The sequence below is a fragment of the Myxocyprinus asiaticus genome, chromosome 31 (genome assembly GCF_019703515.2).
Source record: "Myxocyprinus asiaticus isolate MX2 ecotype Aquarium Trade chromosome 31, UBuf_Myxa_2, whole genome shotgun sequence".
In the NCBI taxonomy this organism is placed as follows: domain Eukaryota; kingdom Metazoa; phylum Chordata; class Actinopteri; order Cypriniformes; family Catostomidae; genus Myxocyprinus; species Myxocyprinus asiaticus.
This window is the reverse complement of record NC_059374.1, coordinates 38429409-38454290: the sequence shown is the minus strand read 5'-3', so window position 1 is coordinate 38454290 and position 24882 is coordinate 38429409. Positions and strand designations below refer to the sequence as shown.

Genomic DNA, 24882 nt, shown 5'->3' with positions numbered 1-24882 from the left:
GCTGATCAACTTACAGTGTAAGGCTCGTCATTTGCCTTTGTCAGTTTGCTTGTTCCTGTTGCGTGCCCTCAACCTAGCAACCCGCATTAGCTTCGAGTCTGGGGAGGAGGGGGCGGGGGAGACAACTCTCTCCAATATTTTGAATTTGGACTGCAGTACTCATTTTAAATGCCTTGATGTCAATGTTACATATTACTCCTTTAATTTAATTAGATTCTGCCAACATACAACAAGGCAAATTATTACAAAAATATTTGTCCATACAGACTGAGAATACAGTATACCAACTTGTATATAAGCGTAGAAATTAAATAACACAAGAGGTAAAGAAAAACAAAAACAATAACATAAAAAGTTCTTGGGGTTCTACTATACCAAATCCAAATTTACTTAGTAGAAAATTATAAATTTTTGGCTTGGGGACTTTTCAGTCTTTTACCGCATCAAAACACAGGGACAGCTCCATTTTTAAAAACATGTAGTTGGGGTGGTGTTTTTAAGACTCCACGTTTATGTATAAATGTTAAAGGTGCACTCAGTAATTTTTTCCTCATTAAAAAAGTTTAACTCCTAAAGACATGAAATGTAATTTTGCAATATATGTAGGAAATCATGACCACTCACATTAAAATGAAGACTCCAGTCATATCAGAAACCTTATAAAAGCTGTTTTATTCTACATGGAGAGGGTCCGCACATGGGGGCGTCCATGTTAGAATCACATGACCAGCTGAATACTACTCCCTTAATTTCAGTAGCAATCCTGTTATTGGACACTTTAACTCATTGATTAAATATTCATGGATGACTGTGAATACTACATTTCTACAATGACATCTGAAACTGAAAACTACTGATATTAAATAATGCTGCATCCAAGCCACTAGTTTTCAGTGTAAATCCAAGATCACACAAAGACAAAGTTACCGAGTGCACCTTTAACAAAAGCATCAGATTATTCACAATAAAAGATTATTTCCCCCAACATTTTGAAAGTTTCTTTTACTGTTTGAAGGAGATGCCATATTAATTTACTATCTTATTATTGTAGGGTGGTAACAATAACTGTTACTACAGCAGAAAGTAAATCAAATCAAAAATCAAATCAAATAAAACTGAAATAAAATATAAATAAATAGATAAAAATGCAATATGATGGTTAATATGTATTTGGAAACGCGACCTAAACATTATTTATAAAATGATTTTTAATTTAATTTATTTTTTTTATTTATTTTTCCCCAGTGGAAAATAAATAAATAAATAAATAAATAAATAAATAGGTCATTCGCCTGGCTGAAAAGAAGACTCTGTATCCAAAAATTATTTGGTCTATATATTGCCACATATTGGCACTAAGCAGTCATTTAATGTTATTCTTAGAATTTACAAAAAAAAAAAAAAAAAAATTCCTCTAGTCTAGATAATATATTAATATGATACAAAAGATTTCTATGTAGTAAATTCTAGTTTATATGTCAAAATAGTACAGGCTATACCTCCCTCTACTGGCTGACCAATAAACTGTTTTAGCACACAATCACGACGACACAAGATTCAAAATTACAGAGAATTTAAATATAATGTTATAAAAATATAAAACTCCAATAAAAAGTAATATTGTATGTGGTTAGCACATAATTTGGCTAAACGTGACAAAAGTTAATAAAAGGACCAACACGTAAACTATGGAAGTAAAGTGAATTGAAAAGCAATTCAAAAACATAAAGAAGATTAAACATATATTAAAACGTCTAAGGAAACTAATAATGAGATTTAAAAATATAGAACTGCTGGAATATATATATATATATATATATATATATATATATATATATATATATATATATATATATATATATATATATATATATATATATACATATTAACAACCTCCGCGTTTTTAACATGGGGGAGAGCGACACCAAAGGCGTTATAGCAAATCAGTCCACTATCATCCATTTTTGGAACGCACTCGGGAGAATATTTCCAGTCATGCCAGTGCAGCTCCTATCTACTTGAATGGGGAGAGACTGAAAATTCAAAAACGGTTGATCAAGATTACGATCAAAGAAGAATTTCAAATCAACAATAAAATGTGACAACACTGGAATCATAAATTGTGCTTCTTTACCTCAGATTACGCTAGAAAACGCAATTTTCCCTGATAGTATACCTAATGCGCATGCGTGTTCTCGTGCTCATTGACAGGAGTTGTCTGTATCTAAAAGGTGATCGACTTCCGTTCTACATCCGTTTACCTTTGGGCGCTTAGAGCTCCTGGTCGGGCGTTCTATTTTCTCTCCTTCATTTTAATTGAAGTGGCCCGTTTTAATTAAATAAGTAGTCTCTGGCGTAACGGTCAACTAGCATGTTACGACAGTAAGTCACCGTTTGCGGATACCATTCAAATGAATGTGCAGAGCCGTAAACTGACAACTACCTGTCGCAAAATTACCCGTGTCTTCTCTTGTAAAACAGCTATTTTATCGTTGTAAACTGCACACATAGTTAATTGAAAAATGTTGTTTAGTGTAAAACATGTTGAAGATTAGCGGGCAGGCGGTCAATGTAGTAAGTGATGAGTGTTTTCACTCAAAAGCAGTCTCCCCATAGACATTCATTAAAAAACAGCCCCTTTGTCTCCTCGCGAGTGTACCGCCCATAGAATGTCTACGACAACCTACTAAACTTTTGTAGTAGATCTCTGAGCAGAAGAAGACTCTGACACGGAAGTAGATTAAGCGGAAGTAGTTTTTTCCCCCGACCTCGTGTCTCTCTTCCTTTCCGCCTGCTCGAGTGCGCCATTGACACACACGCTCAAAAGGTAACGAACAAAAATCTGTTTAAAAGAGTTTTTATTCCCTCCACATACCACAAAACACACATAGCAGACAGTTAAGAGTTCCTTTACACATTGTTGACAGTTTTTATCATGTACAATCTTTTAGAAAGGATTTTCGAATATTTTTCTCAGGCGGTCCATGAGTCCGCAGAATCTTCATTAGAAAAGACCGTCCCGAAGACACGCCGCTGAGACATTTGGCACCTTATTCCACAGTTTTAAACAACAACTGTATATAAGTGAATGGATGATTTGATTTATTTGTTTTAGCGGCCGTTGCCGTATTTTACTTGAATGTAAGTCGTAATTAGATCCAGCTCACGAGTATGAAATGTGAATCAAAGCGTCCATCAGTTCAAGCCTTTCATGGATAGCCTAAATATGGATTTTTAAACCTTCTGCGTCAATTTAAAAAGTTACGCATAGGACCTTAGTGAACAAAAATGTCAGCGTCAAAAAACTGCCATAATATTATATTTTAATATTATTTTCCACAGTTTTTTTTTTTTTTTTAACCAATATAAGTCCTGATCATAACTATCAAATATTCGTTCATTTTCAGGATTTTAACCCTTTAAATGCCAGTTTGTTTGTATAATGCCACTGTTGTTTTTTTTTATGGCTGAAAAAAACGCAAATTAATTATTTTCCATATACTAAATGCTAATGGGATTTTTTCTTTTTCCGGATTATCACAGTCTGGGATATGTCAATGATTAGCAACAACATTGATTTTGATGATAAAAAGTGTCAAAAATAAAAAACTCACACTCAGGACCTTAGAGGACAAAAATATTTGTGCCAAAAACTGCCATATTATATAATATGAGATATTAATATTTCATTTTTTTCAACCAATATCAGTTCTGATCATAACTACTAAATATTCAGTATTAATATTCATTTCAGGATTTTAACCCTTTAAATGTCAGTGTTTACATAAAGCCACTGTTGTTTTTTTACACACACAAATTTCTCAATACGTACATACAAAACGCACTCTGACATCCATACCAACACACCCACACTATTTTAGCAGCATCATTTATTCAATTGTCCTGCAGTGCTCTATAATACAGAAAATAGGAAAAAAGCATGTATTTGCTCCATAGGCTAAACATGAGAAAAATGGTGCCATCTGGTGGAAAATATAAAAAAAATTTGAAGCCAGGGCCCCGGAATGAAAGCATAATATCATAGAATTAATGATTTTATGCTTTAATAGCACTGGGATCAAATATTGCAGTTTTAATGGGGACATTTTTGTCCATAAGGTCTTGAGTGTAACTATTTTGTGTACAGTGTATTATAGATGTATTATAGGAACTGAGGTTGAAATATCAAAATTCCCCCAAAAATATACACCTTTTGCAAAATGTATGCCATTGGCATTAACACAGCTAAAATGATCGAAAAAGACATAAATGTTGCACAAGGGTTAATATTTTTCTTCCCTTTTTTTTTACCAACTCTATTATTCGGTGGACCAGGAGGATTTTCACCCTTATTTATACTGTTATTTGAAATTAATTTCTCTGATAGATGGCTGAAGATTGGGAGGCTGCACCGGCTGTTGCCGAGACACCAGAAATCAAACTCTTTGGCAAATGGAGCACAGATGATGTGCAGATCAATGACATCTCCCTGCAGGTATGATTGACAACTTTATTTCTAGTTTGTGCTCTACTTGATGCTGGATTTGCATGGGAGAATAATCATCACTGGGATTTGGTCACAAGGCAATTACCGTTAGGGTTTTGGTATTTAATATAAAACCTGTCAAGAACTGGTGTTTCAACCCAGCATAAAAAATACATTATATTTTGCTTAAAGAACAATTGTTTGAGCTTTGTGACATTATGACAGTAAAGCATATTTCCCTCCCAAATTCACCAGAAATGTTAATTGTTATTTCTAAATCAAAGTAATACTTGTTGTCCTGCCTGTATTTTACACTGATTTAAAAAAACAATAACTGTAATTTTGTACTGATAGTAGAAACTTTCTGTATTTCAGTAACAATCACCATTCTAAATGGTCGTTACTGTGCAAAAAATCTTAGTTGTCCTAAAAGAAGAGATGCTTTTTATGCACATTTTTGTCAGTGATGTATGTCAGTGAGTATCCATTTGACATTCATTTGCACAATACACTGATAAACAAAATCTGTTTTTCTGTTGGCAGGACTACATTGCTATAAAAGAGAAATATGCCAAGTACCTCCCCCATTCCAGCGGCAGGTACGCAGCCAAGCGTTTCCGCAAGGCTCAGTGTCCCATTGTGGAGCGTGTCACTAACTCCATGATGATGCACGGACGCAACAATGGCAAGAAACTGCTCACCGTCCGCATCGTGAAACACGCCTTTGAGATCATCCACCTGCTCACTGGCGAGGTGAGAACTGCCTTTTAAACTTCGGATTACTGCCATTGACCTAGTTTGCCTATTTTCTCCCCCTCATGTCAAACCCATTTGACTAACCTGTGGAACACCAAACATGATGTTAGTCAATGATGACCTCAGTCAAAATTCAACTTCATTGCATTTCTCTTTCCATACAATGAAAATGAATGGTGACTGAGGCTGACAGTACTGCATCTCATTTCGTGTTCCCTAAAAGTAAGTCAAATGGGTTTTGAATTGCATGATGTTGCATGACATTTTTCACATTTGGGTGAACTATCCCTTTTTAATTCCCCAAATGCAATCTTTATTGGAGACATTTTATCTAAGCCGCTTCTCAAAGAAATTAAATCAGTTCACCTTGTATAATGAAGTTGAAACTGTCTTGAGTTGCACTAAGTTCATTTTTCTTCCTCTCTCAGAACCCCCTGCAGATCCTGGTGAATGCCATCATCAACAGCGGCCCTCGTGAGGACTCTACTCGTATCGGACGTGCTGGAACCGTGAGGAGACAGGCTGTTGATGTGTCCCCTCTGCGCAGGGTCAACCAGGTCTGATTATTCAACTTAAGAGACATACTTTTTCTTTCTCTGAATTTACAAAGTTTTTCAGAGGTCAAGATGCTGCTCCTTTCTTGATCATTCACAGAGAAACTTGAGTTTTTATTTATATTTGGGATAAAGTGGATGCTTATGTGGTCTGTTTTTGTTTTAGGCCATCTGGCTGCTCTGCACTGGTGCAAGAGAAGCTGCTTTCAGGAACATCAAGACCATTGCAGAGTGTCTTGCTGATGAGCTCATCAATGCTGCCAAGGTGAGCAAATTACTTATGTTGCCAACACACAAGTACAACAAGTTATCATCCTTTGTGAATCTGCTTTTTCATTATAAGTTACTAAGCGTTTTCTTCTCGATTTGTTTCTTGTAGGGTTCCTCCAACTCTTACGCCATCAAGAAGAAGGATGAGCTGGAGAGAGTGGCCAAATCTAACCGCTAAATCTCCATTTTGTATAAATTGGATCATAATAAAGGAAGAGTGGAACTTATGCTTGTGCCTCGTTTATTTTACAAAAGGAAAAACTGATGTTCAATCTAATTAAAACAGTCCATCAGATAACAAGTCAAGGGGGATGTTGGTAATCACTGCTTTTATTACTTAATGATCATTCATTACACTTGAAATGGAAGGTCAAGCACATTGAGTTGTGGGATACACCAAGTGCAGTGTACTCTGTTGTATACTGCACATTTTAGCGGGTAGATTGGCTTTGCACACAGAATATTTTCAGATAGTTAAGTGTACATACTGCAGATACAGTCAAATCAATGTGGTAGTATACTATTCCTAACAGTGTACGAGTTGCCCACATAGCACGTTCCATAAAGCACCATTTCAATGCTCAGTTTAATGGAAAACAGTACTTTATATTAAAAAAAGTTTTAACATTTCATATTACATAATTTTTTTCGTAATTGGTGTGTTTACATTTGGTTTTTGCAACCTGAACTTTCGAGCTGCCTTGTAGGCTGTTCAGTCATTATTAAAGTTTTCAATTCTTGTGTATGGAGTAAGAAGGTTCTGTATGTGAGGAGAGAGAAATTGGTTTATATATATATATATATAAAATAATCCTTTTATTTAGACTATGCAGATACATGACAAACCAATTTGGATTTATGGTAGTTCACCTTTTAAAAATGAAAACTTTACCATTGTCCACCTTTATGCATTTCCATGTTATTTACTGTTTGTTTACATATATTGCTCACTGGTGTTTAAGGTAATACTAAAAGAAAGTTATTTTTACTGTTTTTTAGGCTTATAGAAAAAGTACTTGTTAAATTTTTGCTGTTCATTTTCTTTTGTCTTACCAATTGAATTGTGCTTTTGCACAATTTCATTTAAATGTTATTTACTTGCCACAACGTACTCATCACAAACTCCTTTATCTTCTCTCTCTTGATTTCATTCTAGCTAGAAAAAAAGTTACTTTGTACTTTTAAAAAACTTAAGTTAAATATAATATAAATACTATTTTTAGTTTTACTCAAGTACATTTTTTGGCTAGATTTAATAGAGTAAAATTTTCACTGGTATCCATACTTTAACAAGTATAATTTCAGGTTGTACTTTTTACACCCCTGTTACTGACACGGTCCCAGTACATTCTACTGTTCCTCTCCTGTTACCACAGCAACCACCTTCTCAGCATCAGCCCCCATGTCATCAATAGCATTGTTGAGAGCCTGCAGCATAATGGTGAAAGATCGGCTAACGGACCTGGCATGTCTTGGCATGGCCAGCTCCACAAGTCTGGTCGTTGCGCTACTAGTTTCCTTCTCAGCTTCTGCAAGCCGTCGTTTAACTTCACTCTTGCTGATCTCCACAGATAGAGCACAGGTCCTCAGAGCCTTCAGGTTGGTTGGATCAAGACCCCGCTGCTGTGCCAGTCGCTGCAGAGATTCATCATCCAGGCAAAGTGAAATCTGAGCCTTCGTCAATATCCGTACAGCCACTGTAGCGTCCACCATGGAGGCCACCAGGGGAACAGGAATGGCTGAAACCCCACCAGATAAAGAGGCCGCTGCCCACACCAGTGCCTTGAAGGCATCTTTCTTTTGGGTCACTAAGGATTTGGAGAAGGTGGGCAGTGCCAGAAGAAGAGCATGGGCCCTGATTTCTGGAAGGTCACCCCGCATCACTTCTAGAAACTTGAGGAAGTTCAACTTCTCCAAAGCAGAGGGTTGTACCAGGAACACCTTAGGTAGAGGAACCCCTTCAGACTTGAGCACTTCTAGGCTTGCCGCCTTCTTCACCTCCAATGTTTTCTCTGTATCCTTCACAGATGCCAGTAAGACGAAGTAAACTGTCTCTTTTTGTAACGACCGAGCTTCCCTCCACACTGCCACACTGTTAGCACTGGGATTCTCTGAGAAGGTAATAATAATGGCATTGTACCTCAAAACTTTGAAGCGCTCTATATAATCTTCCGCCTCAAAAGAGGGATCACTAGGAAAAGATGGCAGGTCCCAGAGACGAAAATCAGGATGCTTGAGATTTGGGAACACAGCTAATTCCTCGGAGGCCACTGAGGACGGAAAACGAGCTGCTCCCTCGTCTTCTTGGCTGAGTCCTCGAAGCGAGTTGATGAAAGTGGCTTTCTCGACACTTCTTTCCCCTGCGACTGCAATGTTGATCCTGCTGATCAACATGTCCTCCAGGGCATCTCTTATATCTGAAATGTTGTTCTTCTCAATGGATTCCTTCAATGTTTCCAGCAGGTTAAGACTCCTCAAGACATCAGCCATGTCATCCAGATAACAAGTAGCCAACAAATACAAGATAAGTATGTCACAGCAGTAGTACTCAAGACTCTGAGGAAGGTAGTATTCAGTCCATCCAAACAGGTACCTTCTTTCAGCTCATAAAGGATGAGAGACAGTTGAAATATCAAACCACACAAACCCAACGCAATCAGCGCTGACACACCCGCAAGTTATTTAAGGATTCCCTGTAGCATGTGGAACATTCTAATCCTGTTATCTAAGGCCTAATCCTGCTCACACAGACACACTCCAATATACGTCATCCCTCAGGAGCAACAAGCAGGTGAACTGATTTAAATTTCTGGGGGAATCGGCTAATATTCTCTCATATGTCATCCTGTTATGTAGGAGAGTGGGGTAAGATGTGTCAGTGGGTAAACCAACATGATCACATGGGAAATAGACCTGTTCACATACCCTGGAATCAACCCCATTCGCTTGAATTACTGACAAGCTGGATCCCACGTTAAACATTTTTGCATCAGTTCAAGTGTGAATACATTTCTCTCTAGCGATAATGATAGTGTGTTGTGTGAAAAACCTCAGAGACGCGAGTTCTGTTCCCGTGGGAACCAGAACATAAGCATTAACGTAAACAATAATGAGCTTGATTCTGAGGTTGCATTTTTGCTCTAAAATAAACATTTTACTCCACTGACGATTAGGTTTAGGGTTGGGGTTTGGGTTAGGGTTAAAATATGCATTCCTGTTAACTGAATTACATTATTTACAATTAAAAATACAACTCTCTTTTGGTGCCACTCTGTGGACATTTAACCTAGAAAAAATTAGGTATAGCTGCAGGCTGGAGATGTGGGCGGAATCTCCAAAGAGGGTGGAGTTACTTCAAAAAGGGGTTGATTATGGTTAGGGAAAGTGTTATGTTAGGGACTTCCTATATCTTTGCTGGCGGTTTGGAGCTCCCGCACCTTTTTGGAGCTCTGCCTGCAGCTACCCTGTATACTCTTCTATAGAAACTGGAGCTCACATGTGACCATAACACTTCCAATTTCGGCCACTGGGGGGCAGTGGTTCATTTTCTGGTAAGCAGAGACGAATTTTATCAGCAAAAATTTCGACCTACAGTTGCTGAATTCACTTTGTGATTAGAATGTGCATCTTGTGATGAAGTCCCACACTAATTTTTTTTCTTGTCAAATATTCTGTTTTACTCTGAAAGTACAAAAGTAATATTTGTTGCGAATGAATAGTTTGGCCACACCTTTTTTCTGCTGAACACAAAAGATGTTAGTCTCAGTCACCATTCACTTCCATTGAAAAAAAAAAAGATGCAATAAAAGTGATTGGGAATTAAGACTGAACATTCTGCCTCTTTTCTAACATCCAGCATCTCCTTTTGTGATGCATGGGAGAAAGAAAAATATTTTTAATAGTAAACTGAATTTTATTGAACTATTCTTTCTTTTTTTGTTTTTCATTTATTAGTGCTAAAGCAATTCAAGAGAAGGTCAGGAGTTTCAGAAACCTTAAATTACACAAGCACATTTGCAGCAGTTGCTTAAACTTAACACTTCCTAAAATACACATCTGAGATCTTTCAAACCTTGTGTAATATAACTAGATGCAAGATAAAACATACAAAGAGTTAATGTATAAAATATAAAACAATTTTTTTTTATGAAGAGACAACTAAACATGAATATTTCCCAATTTTTGTCACCTTGAATATCTGAACTAAAATATTGAAATATTCTACAAAGTCTTGACTGATTTAAACCTTTGCCTCTTTAGTTTCCTTTTCAAAATTCAGCAAAAGGTCAATTCGAATAAATCTCCTCCTCTCCCTTCTGTTTCTGGTCTGCTGTTTCTGCATTTGACATTTCATTCTGGACATCTTCATATTTCTTTCCTTTTCCTTGTGTGTCCCGCTTGATCTCAGCATACTCTGTATCCGTTGACTCCCTCTCTTCCTCCTCAGCTGGTTTCTTCTCTAGAAGGGAGTAGTCAATAGTAGCGTAGGTGACCTCTCCTACTTCTGCCCCAGCTGCTTCTTCCTCCACTGCTAATCCTGTTGGTGCAGCTTTGTCTGGGGTCCCTGCATCTAACTGGCCATGAAGAGGTGTATGTTCATTGGTTCCAGTCTGATCTACATCTGTCTGCACTGTCTGATACATACAGAGCACATTCTTATTCTTTTACATTACATTAATGTGCTATAAACCACAGGTCATTTTCTGTGCTTAATGGAATATTCCAGGTTCAATACAAGTTAAGCTCAATTGACACCATTTGTGGCATAATGTTAATTACCAAAAAATAGAATTTTGACTCGTTCCTCCTCTTCTTGGAGGTTACAGCGAGGCGCTTACAATGGAAGTGAATTGGGCCAATTTTTGGATGGTTTAGAGGCAGAAATGTGAAGCTTATCATTTTATAAAAGCACTTACTTAAATTTTTCTGTTAAAACTCATGTATTATTTGACCTGTAAAGTTGTTAAAATCATAATTTTTACCGTCGTTTTAGAGTTTGTTAACATTACACCGTCATGGCAATGAAGTTGTAAAATTGGTTAACTTTAACTTTACATAGAAAAGGTTAGTTAGCGAATATATCACACTGAATTTATTTTAACACCCATATTGTTTATGTCTTGTGGCTATAATTTTGAAACAGATAGTATTCTAACGTTTACGGATTGGCCCCATTCACTTCCTTTGTGAGTTCCTCACTGTAACCCAGATTTTAGCCTCTTTTTTTTTTAAGGAAAGGAAGAATTAGTCAAAATAAATTTTTGTTGTAATCAATATTATGTCACAAATGCTGTCGAATGAGCTTAACTTGTATTGAACATGGAATATTCCTTTAAAGAGATAGTTCTCCCAAAAATAAAATTCTGTCAACATGTTGTTCCAATCTCAACTGATTTCTTTCTACCCTCTAAAAATAATTTTTAAAAAAATAACTCTAATCCTACTAATGAGATCTTACTTATTGGTCCTGTCTTGTACCTACCTCCAAATTAACTCCAGTGTCTGGGTTTGCAGTCAGCACTTTGTGTTTTTTGACTCTGTTTGGACCAGATATTCAGGGCATGAGACAGAATCAGAGAAAACAATGTTTTAATGTTCAAAAGCATGAGAACAAAGTAGTTTACGATAAGTAAAAAATGTAAACGACAAGTAAACAATACCTGCGGCAAGACACCCAACAACACAATGTCACTGAGATGATGACAGCTGAACATGCCATTCCCGTCAAAAATGTGAATATTGTTAAGAGGTCCAATTTCTTTAGAAAAGTTTCAAAAGTTTGAACAACCACAGAGGTGGTATTTCCATCTATAAGAGAATATAGGGAAACTTACTCCATTGCTCTGAAATGAAGGTGACCATGATTTTGCTAAGTAAGGCTTGTTTCTGGAAATTCCAAAAATTGGGACTACCCTGACCTTAACTTTAACCAAAAACTACCAGTAAAATCAAAGGTAAATGACAGGTTACCATAATGTTGTGTTTTGGGTGCTGGTCCCTCAACATGGAATACTGGTGTGCTGGTGTCCCCACCAGGCTTTTAAACTAGCTTAACCAGCTTCATCAGAAAGACCATGCTGGTAGACCAGCAAGGCTTTGCTGGTGAAAAGCATGGCATTGCTGATCCACCAGCTAGACCAGCATCAAACCAGCCTAGACCAGCATGGAAATTGCATGCTGGTTAAACTGGTCTTTTCAACAGGGTTGGTAAGAATTTTCCATACCCAACCCTGACCCTAAACCTACCCCTAAAATCTGATTACTGGTCAATAGGAATCTTATTTTAGGACCAACAACGATGTTGCTTCAGAAATGTGTCCACCTTGGTCACCCTTCAGTTAGACCAATACAAATATCTGAGACCTATTTTTTACTGTATGTTTACAATTGTTACATCTTTCTTTTTCTTTTTTTTTTTTTTTTAATGTATTTTTTTGTTTTGTTGACTAATTAAATTGCAAAAATGCAGTTCTTAAAGGCAGTAGTCTTCAGTAACTGTGTAAAACAGTATAACTGCTCACCTGTAGTTCCTCTGGTGTCAGTCAGCATCTTTTGACCTTTCTCAGTCAAATGTTCACTTACAGTACTGTGCAACTTTAGGTCTGTTGGTCTTATTGTCCAGTTAATAACTGATTCATCTGTAGGATCTAGGATATAATGAATATCTGATTATATAATTGGTTCTAGAAGGCAGATTATGTTAGCACAAGCTCTGCTTCACTAACACATGAACAGGGTTAGGAAGGTTACTTTTAAAAAGTATTCCGCTACAGATTACAGAATTCATCTGTAAAATGTAATTTGTAATGTTTTCCTTTAGATGGTCAGTAATGTAATCTAAATATTTTGGATTACTTCTTTAGCACTGGCAAATATTTTCACTTCTATTGACTATAACAAGTAAATAAAGTAAGAAAAAAACACTTACATAAAAAAATAAAAAAACATTCTCTGAAAAAAAGCCTAAATATCTTATGCTGTTTTGCTACTCAAGTAAATGTATCTGGTTTTATGTTTTTTTTTAGAAATTTGTACATAAAAACAATATTTCAATTCTCATTAAGAATAAGATTTTTGCAGTACATCTTTGCTCTAATATCAAAAGCCTTACTAGAGAAAAAAGTTATGCTCCAATGTGCATTTTTGTCATCATTATAAAATATAATCGCACCTAGTAACAGATGCATTTAAAGGCAAGAAACAGCATATTAGCTTAGCATAAAACTAAACGTTCACATGACAATTTACACAAGGTAAATTATTTTTGCTGCTCCAAACATAAAAACCTGTTGAGTGTGCACAACAACATCCTTTTCTGATCATATGTGGATTCTGTTAATAGAATGAGGCAGAAAATATATTAATTGTAGTTTTCTATATGATGTTAAAGGCTACACTGGTCAGCATTTTTTGTAAAAATACCCAAACCACATAAAAAATATTGACAAGTCATGATAATATATATATATATATATATAGATTATAAGTTAACATTTTTATAGTAAGAATGTTGGAATGTTAGTTAATGGGAGAGTTCACCTAAAAAATTTAATTCTCTCATAATTTTCTCAACTTCACGCTGTCCCAGATGTGTATAACATTCTTTCTTCTGCTGAAGACAAATAAAGATTATTTAGAACAAATATCTCAGCTCTGTGGATGAGAGACAGATCAATATTTAAGTCCTTTTTTTTTAACTATAAATCTCCACTTTCACTTTCAGGTGTAAAAAGTGAAACTAAACAGGTGCCATGTGGTTTACAGATGTGAAAGTTAAAGTAAAGATTTATAGTTAAAAAGGACTTAAATTTTGATCTGATTCTCACTTACACCTATCATATTACTTCTGAAGATATGGATTTAACCACTGGAGTCTTACTTTTATGATTACTTTTATGCTGCCTTTATGTGCTTTTTGGAGCTTCAAAGTTCTGGCCACAATTCACTTGCATTGTATGGACCTACAGAGCTGAGATACTCTTCTAAAAATATCTGTTTGTGTTCAGCAGAAGAAAGAAAGTCTTACACATCTGGGATGGCATGAGGGTGAGTAAATGATGAGAGAAATTTCATTTTTGGGTGAACTACCCCTTTAAGTAATAATTTTAATCATGAGGGTTGTAACAGTTCGATTTGCTGATAAAAATTGTGATTGTCAACTAACAAACACCATGAGTGTTCAACATCACATACACCAGATATGTGTTCAAAAACAAGAGCGATATATCCAAAATTAGCACCAAAAGTCCTTCAGTCACAAGTCATAAAGATTTGTTCACCCCCCTTAAGCGTTTTGTGCCGAATTAGATCACTAAAAAGCATTTGCATGAAGGTATCTAAATGCCGCCACTGCAGGAAAAACTGTTATTTTTCCTGTAAATACTGTTGCCATGACGAGTAAATATCACTGATGAGCTATTCAAGAGATTGGACAGCTTCGTGTTGAATAACTCTCAAGCGAGATTGTGAGCATGCGTGTTTGATTGACACACCGCGTGTGAGTAGCGCTGGTCTAAATATTAAATGAAACAAATGACAATACAATGCAAAGTAATCTCTCCAGTAATCAAAATACTTTTTGAATGTAACTGTATTCTGATTACCAACTACTTAAAATTTAACTGTAGAGGAATACAGTTACTAATATTTAGTATTTTAAATACAAAACCCTGTGACATGTATTCAGTTACTCCCCAACCCTGCTTATTGAGAGACAATTTGTAAGACACACCGGCTCTGTTCCAAAACCTAGTGAGCTACCGACTAAGACCGCATTTTAAGATGCTCTCCCAACACAAAGGCTGTTCCAAAAGATATGTTACATTAGTATTCTGCCTTCTGATATACCTTCTTTTTTCCAAACTCTACACATATTGCACTGTGACAAGCTCAGTGAATACAAAGTGAGAGAAATGTTAAATACACCGTACTTATTTGTATATGAGATTCCATTGCCGTTAGGATGCTGCCTTAGAAGGCAGCTGCTTATGTAGGCAGTAGACAACAGAGCAGCACACTAGGTTTTGGTCAGAGCCATCATGAACTGCAGCAGAACTTTGAAGGATCTGTGTTTAATATTGCTACACACATTTGTACATTAAAGGAATATTCCAGGTTCAACACAAGTTAAGCTCAACCGACAGCATTTGTTACATAATTTTGATTACAGCAAAAAACTATTTAAACTCATCCCTCTTTACTTTAAAAAAGAAAAAGTGTAGGTAACAGTGAGGCACTTACAATGGAAGTGAATGGGGCCAATATTTTAGAGGGTTTAAAGTCGTTTTATGTTTTTAGAGTTTGTTGACGTTATGTTGGTAATGGCAACAAAGTTGTAAAACTGGCTATAACTTTACACAAAAAAGGTTAGTAAGCAATTTTATCACAGTAAAATCACGTTAACACATATTGTTAAAGCCTTGTGGCTATACTTTTGAAAATAATGAGTATTTTAACGTTTACGGATTCATGCATTCACTTCCATTGTAAGTGCTTCACTGTAACCCAGATTTTTTCTAGCAAGTCAAAAAAATTTTTTGGTGGTAATCAGCATTATGCCACAAATGCTATCAATTGAGCTTAACTTAACTGAACCTGGAATATTCCTTTAAATGGCATATTTTAATTTTCGCAATACTGATGTGGTAGGACTATGATATTGCAATTTAATTATCAACAGAACACAGTTTTTGATTCCATCAAAACACCATACAAGGTCAAAGGATGGATGTTAGGCAGAATAATAGCCTTGGTAATAGCGTTCACTTTCATAACATCTTTTTATTCATATGATGAAAGTGAATCCTGCCTAACATCTTCCATTGTGTTCTATGGAAGAAAGAAAGTCATACAGGTCCGTAACAACATGAGGGTGAGTAGAAGACTAATAAAAATATAGGCTGGTAAACTCACTTGTCACCTCTAGGGTCCTGCTGGTGCTGATATTTTTGGGTCCATAGCTCACTTGACATCTAACGGTGGCATTATGCAGCTTGGAGGTTGGGGTTAAGGTCAAAGTTGAGAGGTAATGACTCTTGTTATTGGTCAGTGTGATGCTATCTTGTAGGCCCTTGAAATCTTCAGATTTTGTCTCAATCCAAAATGTTATATCTGGGGGTGTTTGAGGGCAGGGGAAAGGGGCTGAACAGGTCAGGTTAGCCTGCTCTCCTTCTCTGAGAGGGGGAATATCTATTATGGGCTTTTCTGTAATGAGACATACACATAGATAATGGACTGTTATAGCCACAGAGGAGCTAGAAGATCTCTGTAGTCTTTAGATCTGTAGATTTGTAAAATCTGTAATAATATACCGATTTTTATTATATCTATGAGACACATACGGCATCAGAATATTAAATCATTCATAATTCTTTTTAGTACTAAGATGGAAAGCATGTTGTGCTCAAAGCAGTTTGGCTGGCATGCCACAACCATGTGTTACGTCTTTAAGAAACCATGAACTCTGCAGAATTGCCATTGCAGTTTAGCTCCTCTGTAGAAACCATTAAATCAACATCATGATTATTCAGTACACTCTTAGCAATAATAAGAAAACTTTAATTCAGTTACCTTGAATGACAACTTTTAATCTTGTAGGATATGTGAATTCCTGAGTATTACTCCATTCCACTCTGAAAGCATATTGTTTTTGATCTGTGGCTTTAATGTTTTTCAAAATGATGCTGCAATTTTTTTTGTTTGGATCCATTTCAAGCATGTCAATCTGTATTTTTTCACTCTTTCCTTGTCTTCCACTTATACTGGAGTTGAAAATTGTGTTATTACAGATGTTCGTTTTATTACATGAAAGCCACAGTGTGTTCTGAATATGTTCGGTTTTGTCTGGGTAAGTGAAGGTACACGAGATGAAAGCGCATAATCCTGGAACTGCAGTAACCTCTGGGGGATTAAAGATGATGTCCCAGTCCTTGTTGTTTTGGCCTTAAATAAAACAGAAATAAGTCCATGCTCGCCATAAATATATGAATGTCATTGCATTAGACTCAAAATATAAAACCAAGTGACTTGCAAACAAATGCTGCCAGAGCTTTTCTCAGAACTAACTTTCTCAGGTCCATTTTTGCAACCACATTTTTAGTTTTTCTGAATTGCTAATACACATTTCTTGAAATCTTCACCCATTTTCTCAAAACTTTAAACACAAAACCAAATCTTCAAACTACATTCACAAAACCCCTGGCTCTTCTGCTCAAAATCAAACAATCGCCTCAAAACTGTTTAATCTGTGCTAAAAATCAAACAGTGCTTTCAGATCATACACACAGCAAGTCAATATATAAACACTACAGAGCATTCATTAGACACTACATCAGAAAATGGAGAACACAGTGTACAGGGCATGTAGTTACAGTTTTATATTTATTGTATATAGTAAGCACATTTTGCAATTACTGTCAAAAAAGTATAGTAATCACAACTTGTAGTACGGTGAATATATTGTATACTGTAAGTACTGCAAGTAATACAGTATTGAATGTCTGTATATTCAGCACTTGCATATTGTAAAAATACAGTAGTCCAACCGCAAAACCCCAAAGAACAAAAAGTACTCTAAATGAAAAACACATTACCAGTGCATCACAGTGTGAAATGTGTTTAGAGTTTTGCAAAAAAGAGTGATTGATTTGATAAATGGGGTTAGGCCACTGAGCATTTGGTTCAGAGAATGGGGTTTAGTGTTTTAGCATTTCAGAAAAACTGTAATCAGCTGGGGTCATGGTTATATTAGTGGATGTATGAGTCAGTTCCTCTCAATTTCACCGGTGTAGTTTATCAAATTAACCATACTCGGCTAATGTTTGACCACAAAATAACGTTTTGTTTGTCGTTCTTTAAACTACATAGTATTTGGTTTAATCTCATGTGAAACCAATGTAAAACCAATGTGCCCTCAATGTAATAACATTCATACATTTTAAAGTGTGCCTTAAGTGTACAAATACTATCACAGCATCACACTCTTTTCCATTTGCTTTATGTACAGTTATTCCAAGAAATTTAAAGTTGATGAAAAGCATAATTAAAAAAAAATATTACTATAAAAAATTACATACCTGTACTCAAATTTAATACCATCAATAATAGCAATACCCAACTTGAGATGAAATGCATTTTAAATGCGTGTTCCACAAATCTGCACAAAAAGTACATTAGCATTTAAAAGCAAACTGTACGATCTAGTATTCCATCATATGACTAGCATTAATAAAAGAGACCGTCTCACCCTTTTCTCAGGTCGACCCCTTCACTCACTCTGTTCTGGGAAGCTTTAATTATAAGAAGTGTAAATGAAGTCTGATGAAACTTTATACTTCCTCCATTGTGTCACTTCCTCTTTAAACGAACTTCAAATGAGTATGCAAAAACGAGGGGGGCTTGTTGTGTATGACAAACATAATGAAAATAAATACACAGGTGGTGTGAAACAAAACTAAAGCGTATTAGTATACAAAGAAATAATTGATGAGATACACTATATTGCCAAAAGTATTCGCTCATCTGCCTTTAGACACATATGAACTTAAGTGACATCCCATTCTTAATCCATAGGGTTTACTATGACGTCAGCCCACCCTTTGCAGCTATAACAGCTTCAACTGTTCTGGGAAGATTTTCCACAAGGTTTAGGAGTGTGTTTATGGGAATTTTTGACCATTCTTCCAGAAGCGCATTTGTGAGGTCAGACACTGATGTTGGATGAGAAGGCCTGGCTCGCAGTCTTCGCTCTAATTCATCCCAAAGGTGCTCTCTCGGGTTGAGGTCAGGACTCTGTACAGGCCAGTCAAGTTCTTCCACACCAAACTCGCTCATCCATGTCTTTATGGACCTTGCTTTGTGCACTGGTGCGCAGTCATGTTGGAACAGGAAGGGGCCATCCCCAAACTGTTCCCACAAAGTTGGGAGCATGGAATTGTCCAAAATCTCTTGGTATGCTGAAGCATTCAGAGTTCCTTTCATTGGAACTAAGGGGCCAAGCCCAGCTCCTGAAAAACAACCCCACACCATAATCCCTCCTCCACCAAACTTCACAGTTGGCACAATGCAGTCAGACAAGTACCGTTCTCCTGGCAACCGCCAAACCCAGACTCATCCATCAGATTGCCAGATGGAGAAGCGTGATTCGTCACTCCAGAGAACGCGTCTCCACTGCTCTAGAGTCCAGTGGCGGCATGCTTTACACCACTGCATCCGACGCTTTGCATTGCACTTGGTGTTGTATGGCTTGGATGCAGCTGCTCGGTCATGGAAATCCATTCCATGAAGCTCTCTACGCACTGTTCTTGAGCTAATCTGAAGGCCATATGAACTTTGGAGGTCTGTAGCGATTGACTCTGCAGAAAGTTGGCGACCTGTGCGCACTATGCGCCTCAGCATCCGCTGACCCCGCTCTGTCATTTTACGTGGCCTACCACTTCGTGGCTGAGTTCCCAATCGCTTCCACTTTGTTATAATACCACTGACAGTTGACTGTGGAATATTTAGTAGCGAGGAAATTTCACGACTGGACTTGTTGCACAGGTGGCATCCTATCACAGTACCACGCTGGAATTCACTGAGCTCCTGAGAGCGGCCCATTCTTTCACAAATGTTTGTAGAAGCAGTCTGCATGCCTAGGTGCTTCATTTTATACACCTGTGGCCATGGAAGTGATTGGAACACCTGAATTCAATTATTTGGATGGGTGAGCAAATACTTTTGGCAATATAGTGTATATATAGCACTGAGAAAAAGACAGGGGCACAACTACCCATTTCCGAGCGGTTATGCGAAACAAAATTTTGCACCCCATGCATTTGTTGGGGGTGGGGGGTGTTGATGTTGGAGGGGTCAAGGAGGCCGATTGTGCCCCCTTTAGTGAGCAGCCGGTGGCCCCCTTTATATGGTGCCCATATGCATTGCATACCTTGCGTATATGGTTTTTGTGCCTCTGGAAAAAGATGAGATTTTATGTTTAGAACGATTAAGATTTGAAAGATGCAGAATATTTTTTTAATTTTCAAGGAGTGCATTGCAAAGTTTCAGGGTAACAAACACTTAGTGATCTGCACCCCATGAAGTACTACTATTTATTGTCATTTTTGTTATAAAAATAAAAAAAAATCAATTTACAGGCAAAATTATGAACCCAGAAAGATCAATGTTGGTTGTAAGGTAATACAAAGAAGTTTTCCAGTGTTTAGGACAGAGAATGGAGAGTTATGTGAGAATTAGACAAACAAGACAAACTTAACTATACTGGAAATACTTATTCTCTTAGCTTGGTGTCGATTACTTAAATGAAATGTGATTTTAATCAATTTGATTAAACTTGAATTGAAGTCTTGTGAGAAAGATCTTGAATTTCTTCAGCTATATATATATATATATATATATATATATATATATATATATATATATATATATATATATATATATATATATATATATACACTGGCAGCCAAAAGTTTGGAATAATGTACAGATTTTGCTGTTTCAGAAGGAAATTGCTGCTTTAATCCACCAAAGTGGCATTCAGCTGATCACAAAGTATAGTCAGGACATTACTGATGTAAAAAACAGCACCATCACTATTTGAAAAAAGTCATTTTTGATCAAACCTAGACAGGCCCCATTTCCAGCAGCCATCACTCCAACACCTTATCCTTGAGTAATCATGCTAAATTGATAATTTGGTATACAATAAAAATACACTGTACTCCCCCATAAATATGAAGTGTTGTGTTGACATTCAGTTGTCGGTTGATAGTCAGTTGCCAGTGTATTATTAAGAGAAGTATAAAATGTGAGTCCAGTCTGAGGCTAATAAAGTGCATTGCTGATATATGTATCCTGAGCGATCAAGAGTTCAAAAGTCTGATTGCTTGGGGGAAGAAGCTGTCATGAATGTCTAACTGTCTAAAAAAAATAAAGCAAAAATAAAAAACACAGAACCACTGTTGAAAAGACCGGATTAACCAGAATGCAATACCCATGCTGTTCTGGGCTGGTTTATGTTGGTTTGGTGCTGGTCTAGCAGGTGGACCATGTTGTTATGCCATGTTGTTCACCAGCAAAACTTAGCTGGTGAACCTTGCCAAACTATATATATATATATATATATATATATATATATATATATATATATTTTTTTTTTTTTTCTTTTTTTTTTTTTTGAGTAATGCTGGATAAAAAGGAAAAAGCCTTGTTGGAATACCAGCATTCCAGCATCCTGTGTTTTGGAGGAGCATTCAAAACACAAAATATGCTGGTGACCATTCATGCTGTCTGTTCGTTTGTTTCAGCAGAGATAACTTCACATGATTAATGTGCACACATTTTTATTGGATGTTGCACATTTATGTTATGGAAGCACATGATACCTTTGGAAAGACTCCCGACAGCACAAAACCACTGAGAAGATGACTGCTGAACTTGATACTCCTGTCAAAAATATGAGTATAGCTTTGATGTCCAAATGTGTTAGAAAAGCTGCTTTTCCTTGAATTTAAAAACACAGACTTGTTACTTACATCTGTAGAAGAATTTAGAAAATATAATCCATTATACTGAAATGAAACTGATCTTTTAAACTGTTGATGTTTAGGGGAAGACCAGGTTGTCTCACAGGGAAGTTGACACAAGGGTTATACATTAGTAACTTTAAGGTTTTGGGCCAAAGCTCAAAGCTCAAATTGTATTAATTTCAATCTTGTCCATAAATTAGATTTTATATTTCTTTGTGTTACCTTTTACATTTTGCTTTTAATTGTTCATAATTGTTTTGCTAAATATAGTTTGCAGGCTCTATTGTGACAATTAGTGTGACAACCTGTGCATTTCATGAGTGTATCTTTTTCCTGGGTAACAAAAGGAGACATTTTCTTCTTAAACGTCATCATTGCAGTCCAGAAGTTCATACAAAAATGCAAGAAATTTCAGTGTCTCCAATAACTGTTTAATTTAACCCTAAAACAGGTTGTAAGTTGTATCTCACAGGATGTGTTGTCCTATTAAGGTACAAAAAAGTCAAAGTCATCAATATTTCTGTGTTTTACTTGATGCCAAAAATAATGAGTTGCTGATTCTCTTATTTTAAAACATATCATATGTGCATGTGTGTCTCTGTGTGTGTGTGTGTGTGTGTGTTTGTGTATGTGAGAGAGAGAGAGAGAGAGAGAGAGAGAGAGAGAGTGTGTGTGTGTGTGTGTGTGTGTGTGTGTTTGTGAGTGTGTGTAGCATTAATAAAAGAGACCGTCTCACATTTACATTTATTTATTTGGCAGACACTTTTATCCAAAGCAACTTACAAAAGAGGAATAATACATCATAAGTGGAAAAGATGTGTCTTTAGACAGAGAGTGAGTCTACTCCACTAATGGGGGACAGTGAAACCAAAAGTCCAGGAAAGTGATTCGGTGTCTCTTTGCATGTGTACAACAAGACGCTGCTCATTAGCCGACCGCATGCTTCTGGTGGGAACATAGCTCTGCAGAAATGATTTTAGGTACACTGGAGCAGACCCAGTGACTGTTCTGTATGCCAGCATCAGAGCCTTGAATTTGATATGTGCAGCAACTGGCAGCCAGTGAAGCAGGGGCGGATTTAGGCATGGTTGGATTTAGGCATGGGCAACATGGCCCGCACCCGGAGGCGGCATCTTGCCGGGGGTGGCACGAGTCCACCAGCTATCTCGTCTCCAACCACCCACAACTCGTTGGGCTGGAAAGACAAGTAGAGATGTATGTCATTGGCGAAGCAGTGTTAAGAGAACCCATGTGCTTGAATGATGGGTCCCAATGATGTTGTGTACATAGAGAAGAGAAGTAGCCCAAGCACTGAGCCCTGAGGTACCCCAGTAAGTTGCTGATGTGACTTGGACACCTCACCTCTACAGGCTACCTTGAAAGACCTACCTGAGAGATAGGACTTAAACCAGTCAAGCACAGTTCCTGTGATGCCCAGAGTAGAGAGGGTGGGCAGTATAGAATAGAATAGAATAGAAACCTTTATTTTGGTCACACATTATACATTTTTTCATATATACAGTGAAATTGATTTGTTTTCACATATCCCAGCTAAGCTGGGGTCAGAGTGCAGGGTCAGCCATGATACGGCGCCCCTGGAGCAGATAGGGTCAAGGGCCTTGCTCAAGGGCCCAACAGTGGCATCTTGGTGGTGCTGGGGCTTGAATCCCCGACCTTCTGGTCAGTAACCCATGATCTGATGGTTGACTGTGTCAAAGGTTGCAGAAAGGTTCAGTAGAATCAGGACAGATGATCTGGATCTAGCTCTCGCCTGTCTCAGCGTCCCGGTGACAGACAACAGGGCAGTCTCTTGCAATGTCCACTTTTGAAGCCTGACTGATTGTTATCCAGCAGCTTATTCTGCGAGAGATAGGCAGAGATCTGATTTAGAAGAAATGAACAAAAGCGTGCACATCCAATGGCAAAAAGCTCAGTGTGGTTGCCCGACCAAATAGGTATCAGATTAAGTGAGAAAAAAGTTGGCACACCACAGCTCCAAAAACAGAAAAATGTATTAAAGTGTTCACACCTAAGGTGACGTTTCGAGCCCACAGCTCTTTATCAGACAAACTTAGAGATCTTATTTAAACTACCCTTTCGAGTGTTTTCGCCATGAATGGGATAAGAGAGACTGGTCTGTAGTGTTCTACTTGTGTTTTTAAGCAGCGGGGTTACTCAAGTCTGCTTAAATGTGTTGGGAAAAATGCCTGTAAGTAGAGATATGTGTTAATTATGTGTTTGAGTGCAGGTAGGATGGATGGAGAAATGGCCTGGAGAAGGTGGGAAGGAATAGGATCAAGGCGTGTGTTTGAGAGGGTGTGGTGCTGAGAATATATTGCTAATGACTGTAACCTTATTAGTAAAAAATGTGGCGAAGACATCTGCTGTCAGTGAGGTGTCAGGCGGTGGAATGGGAGGACAGAGGAGTGTGTTAAATGTCCTAAATTGGGTCTGTGGTACTGTTGATCTTGTCCTTATCTTGTCCTTACCCTTTTCTCAGGTCGACCCCTTCACTTAATGGGAAGCTTTAATGTGCAGATGAAGTCTGAAGAAGTTTATGCTTCCTCTGTTGTGTCACTTCCTCATTAAACTAACTTCACAAAATTAGTCTGCATGGGGGAGGGGTGGAGGTGGGGTGGCTGGGGGTTGTGGGTGATTGGAGATGAGATGGCTGGTGGACTGTGGGGGGGGGGGGGGGGTGTTGTGCATGACAAACATAACAATGAAAATAAAATAACACAGGAGGGTAAAAACAAAGTAAAAAATTATTGGTGAGATAAAAAATTGCACTTAGGATGTTTCGATTTGAACAGGGGCATGGGAAGGATCTTAAAACTGCGGGGGACGGGACACATTCTCTTCTCTGTTTTCTCATGTCTTGTCTCAGGCAGATTGCAGCTCAGTGTGTGTCTACTGGCAGGCCATTGTGCTTATTAATATTAATCACACTGTCTGCGTTCACTCGAACTGAATAGAGCGCAACAGTCTGGTTCCAGAAGTAAAAATCCCATTAATTTATCCCATGGACAAATTTATTTTCAATGATAATGTATAAACCATTAAGGACAGACTTACCGTGAGCTTACCGAGGTTGTTCATCGATGGTATATGCTTCCGTTGAAGCCATCCATCTGCGTTATCTTAACTTCATTGTTTAAAAATCATGTTTGATAGTGGAATGCATAGTAAAGAACTACATTACCCATGGTTCAGCAGAGAAAGATCCACCAATCAGAGAACCGTGGCCAATGAATGCCGCGAAATGCGACCACGTTCTTCAGTGATGCACTGT

The 24882-nt window shown here is 37.3% G+C and overlaps 3 protein-coding genes and 1 pseudogene across 5 annotated transcripts; 1 reads left to right on the top strand and 3 right to left on the bottom strand.

The window, feature by feature from the left end:
- The first annotated feature begins 2767 nt into the window (after nt 1-2767).
- Nucleotides 2768-6293, top strand: LOC127422668 (40S ribosomal protein S5-like). Its single transcript, XM_051666447.1, has 6 exons — nt 2768-2827; nt 4388-4495; nt 5030-5239; nt 5671-5799; nt 5963-6061; nt 6176-6293. Exons 2-6 carry the CDS (start codon nt 4388-4390, stop codon nt 6242-6244), a joined length of 615 nt encoding a protein of 204 aa, XP_051522407.1. The 5' UTR covers nt 2768-2827; the 3' UTR covers nt 6245-6293.
- Nucleotides 6294-6378: 85 nt separating this feature from the next.
- irgq2 (immunity-related GTPase family, q2) lies at nt 6379-9838 on the bottom strand. Its single transcript, XM_051666444.1, has one exon. It carries the CDS (start codon nt 8554-8556, stop codon nt 7417-7419), a length of 1140 nt encoding a protein of 379 aa, XP_051522404.1. The 5' UTR covers nt 8557-9838; the 3' UTR covers nt 6379-7416.
- A 181-nt stretch (nt 9839-10019) lies between these two features.
- On the bottom strand, nt 10020-24099 carry LOC127422665 (sialic acid-binding Ig-like lectin 16). Of its 3 annotated transcripts, none has more exons than XM_051666443.1 (8): nt 18311-18386; nt 18141-18220; nt 16636-17007; nt 15979-16269; nt 12588-12713; nt 11727-11874; nt 11549-11603; nt 10020-10640 (listed from the first exon to the last, which is right to left on the bottom strand). In XM_051666443.1, exons 2-8 carry the CDS (start codon nt 18196-18198, stop codon nt 10353-10355), a joined length of 1338 nt encoding a protein of 445 aa, XP_051522403.1. In that variant the 5' UTR covers nt 18199-18220; nt 18311-18386; the 3' UTR covers nt 10020-10352. The 3 variants fall into 3 exon arrangements, with proteins under 3 accessions (XP_051522403.1, XP_051522401.1, XP_051522400.1); XM_051666441.1 differs by lacking the exon at nt 18311-18386 and adding an exon at nt 24080-24099 and having other exon boundaries at nt 10021-10700; XM_051666440.1 differs by having other exon boundaries at nt 10021-10700.
- The window catches only part of LOC127422181 (neuronal acetylcholine receptor subunit alpha-10-like), a 16570-nt pseudogene continuing 14126 nt past the window's right edge, over nt 22439-24882 (bottom strand).

What these genes read in the sequence shown, in the direction of transcription:
- LOC127422665 (XM_051666441.1), bottom strand. Translation starts at nt 18,198, where the DNA reads ATGCATTTCATCTCAAGTTGGGTATTGCTATTATTGATGGTATTAAAT. An exon ending in CAGGACCCTAGAGGTGACAA is followed by an intron (nt 12,714 to 15,978) that starts GTGAGTTTACCA and finishes ATTATATCCTAG; the next exon opens with ATCCTACAGATGAATCAGTT. An exon ending in ACACTGGAGTTAATTTGGAG is followed by an intron (nt 10,701 to 11,548) that starts GTAGGTACAAGA and finishes TGTATGTATCAG; the next exon opens with ACAGTGCAGACAGATGTAGA.
- LOC127422668 (XM_051666447.1), top strand. Translation starts at nt 4,388, where the DNA reads ATGGCTGAAGATTGGGAGGCTGCACCGGCTGTTGCCGAGACACCAGAA. An exon ending in TCAATGACATCTCCCTGCAG is followed by an intron (nt 4,496 to 5,029) that starts GTATGATTGACA and finishes TTCTGTTGGCAG; the next exon opens with GACTACATTGCTATAAAAGA. An exon ending in CTCTGCGCAGGGTCAACCAG is followed by an intron (nt 5,800 to 5,962) that starts GTCTGATTATTC and finishes TTTTTGTTTTAG; the next exon opens with GCCATCTGGCTGCTCTGCAC.
- irgq2 (XM_051666444.1), bottom strand. Translation starts at nt 8,556, where the DNA reads ATGGCTGATGTCTTGAGGAGTCTTAACCTGCTGGAAACATTGAAGGAA.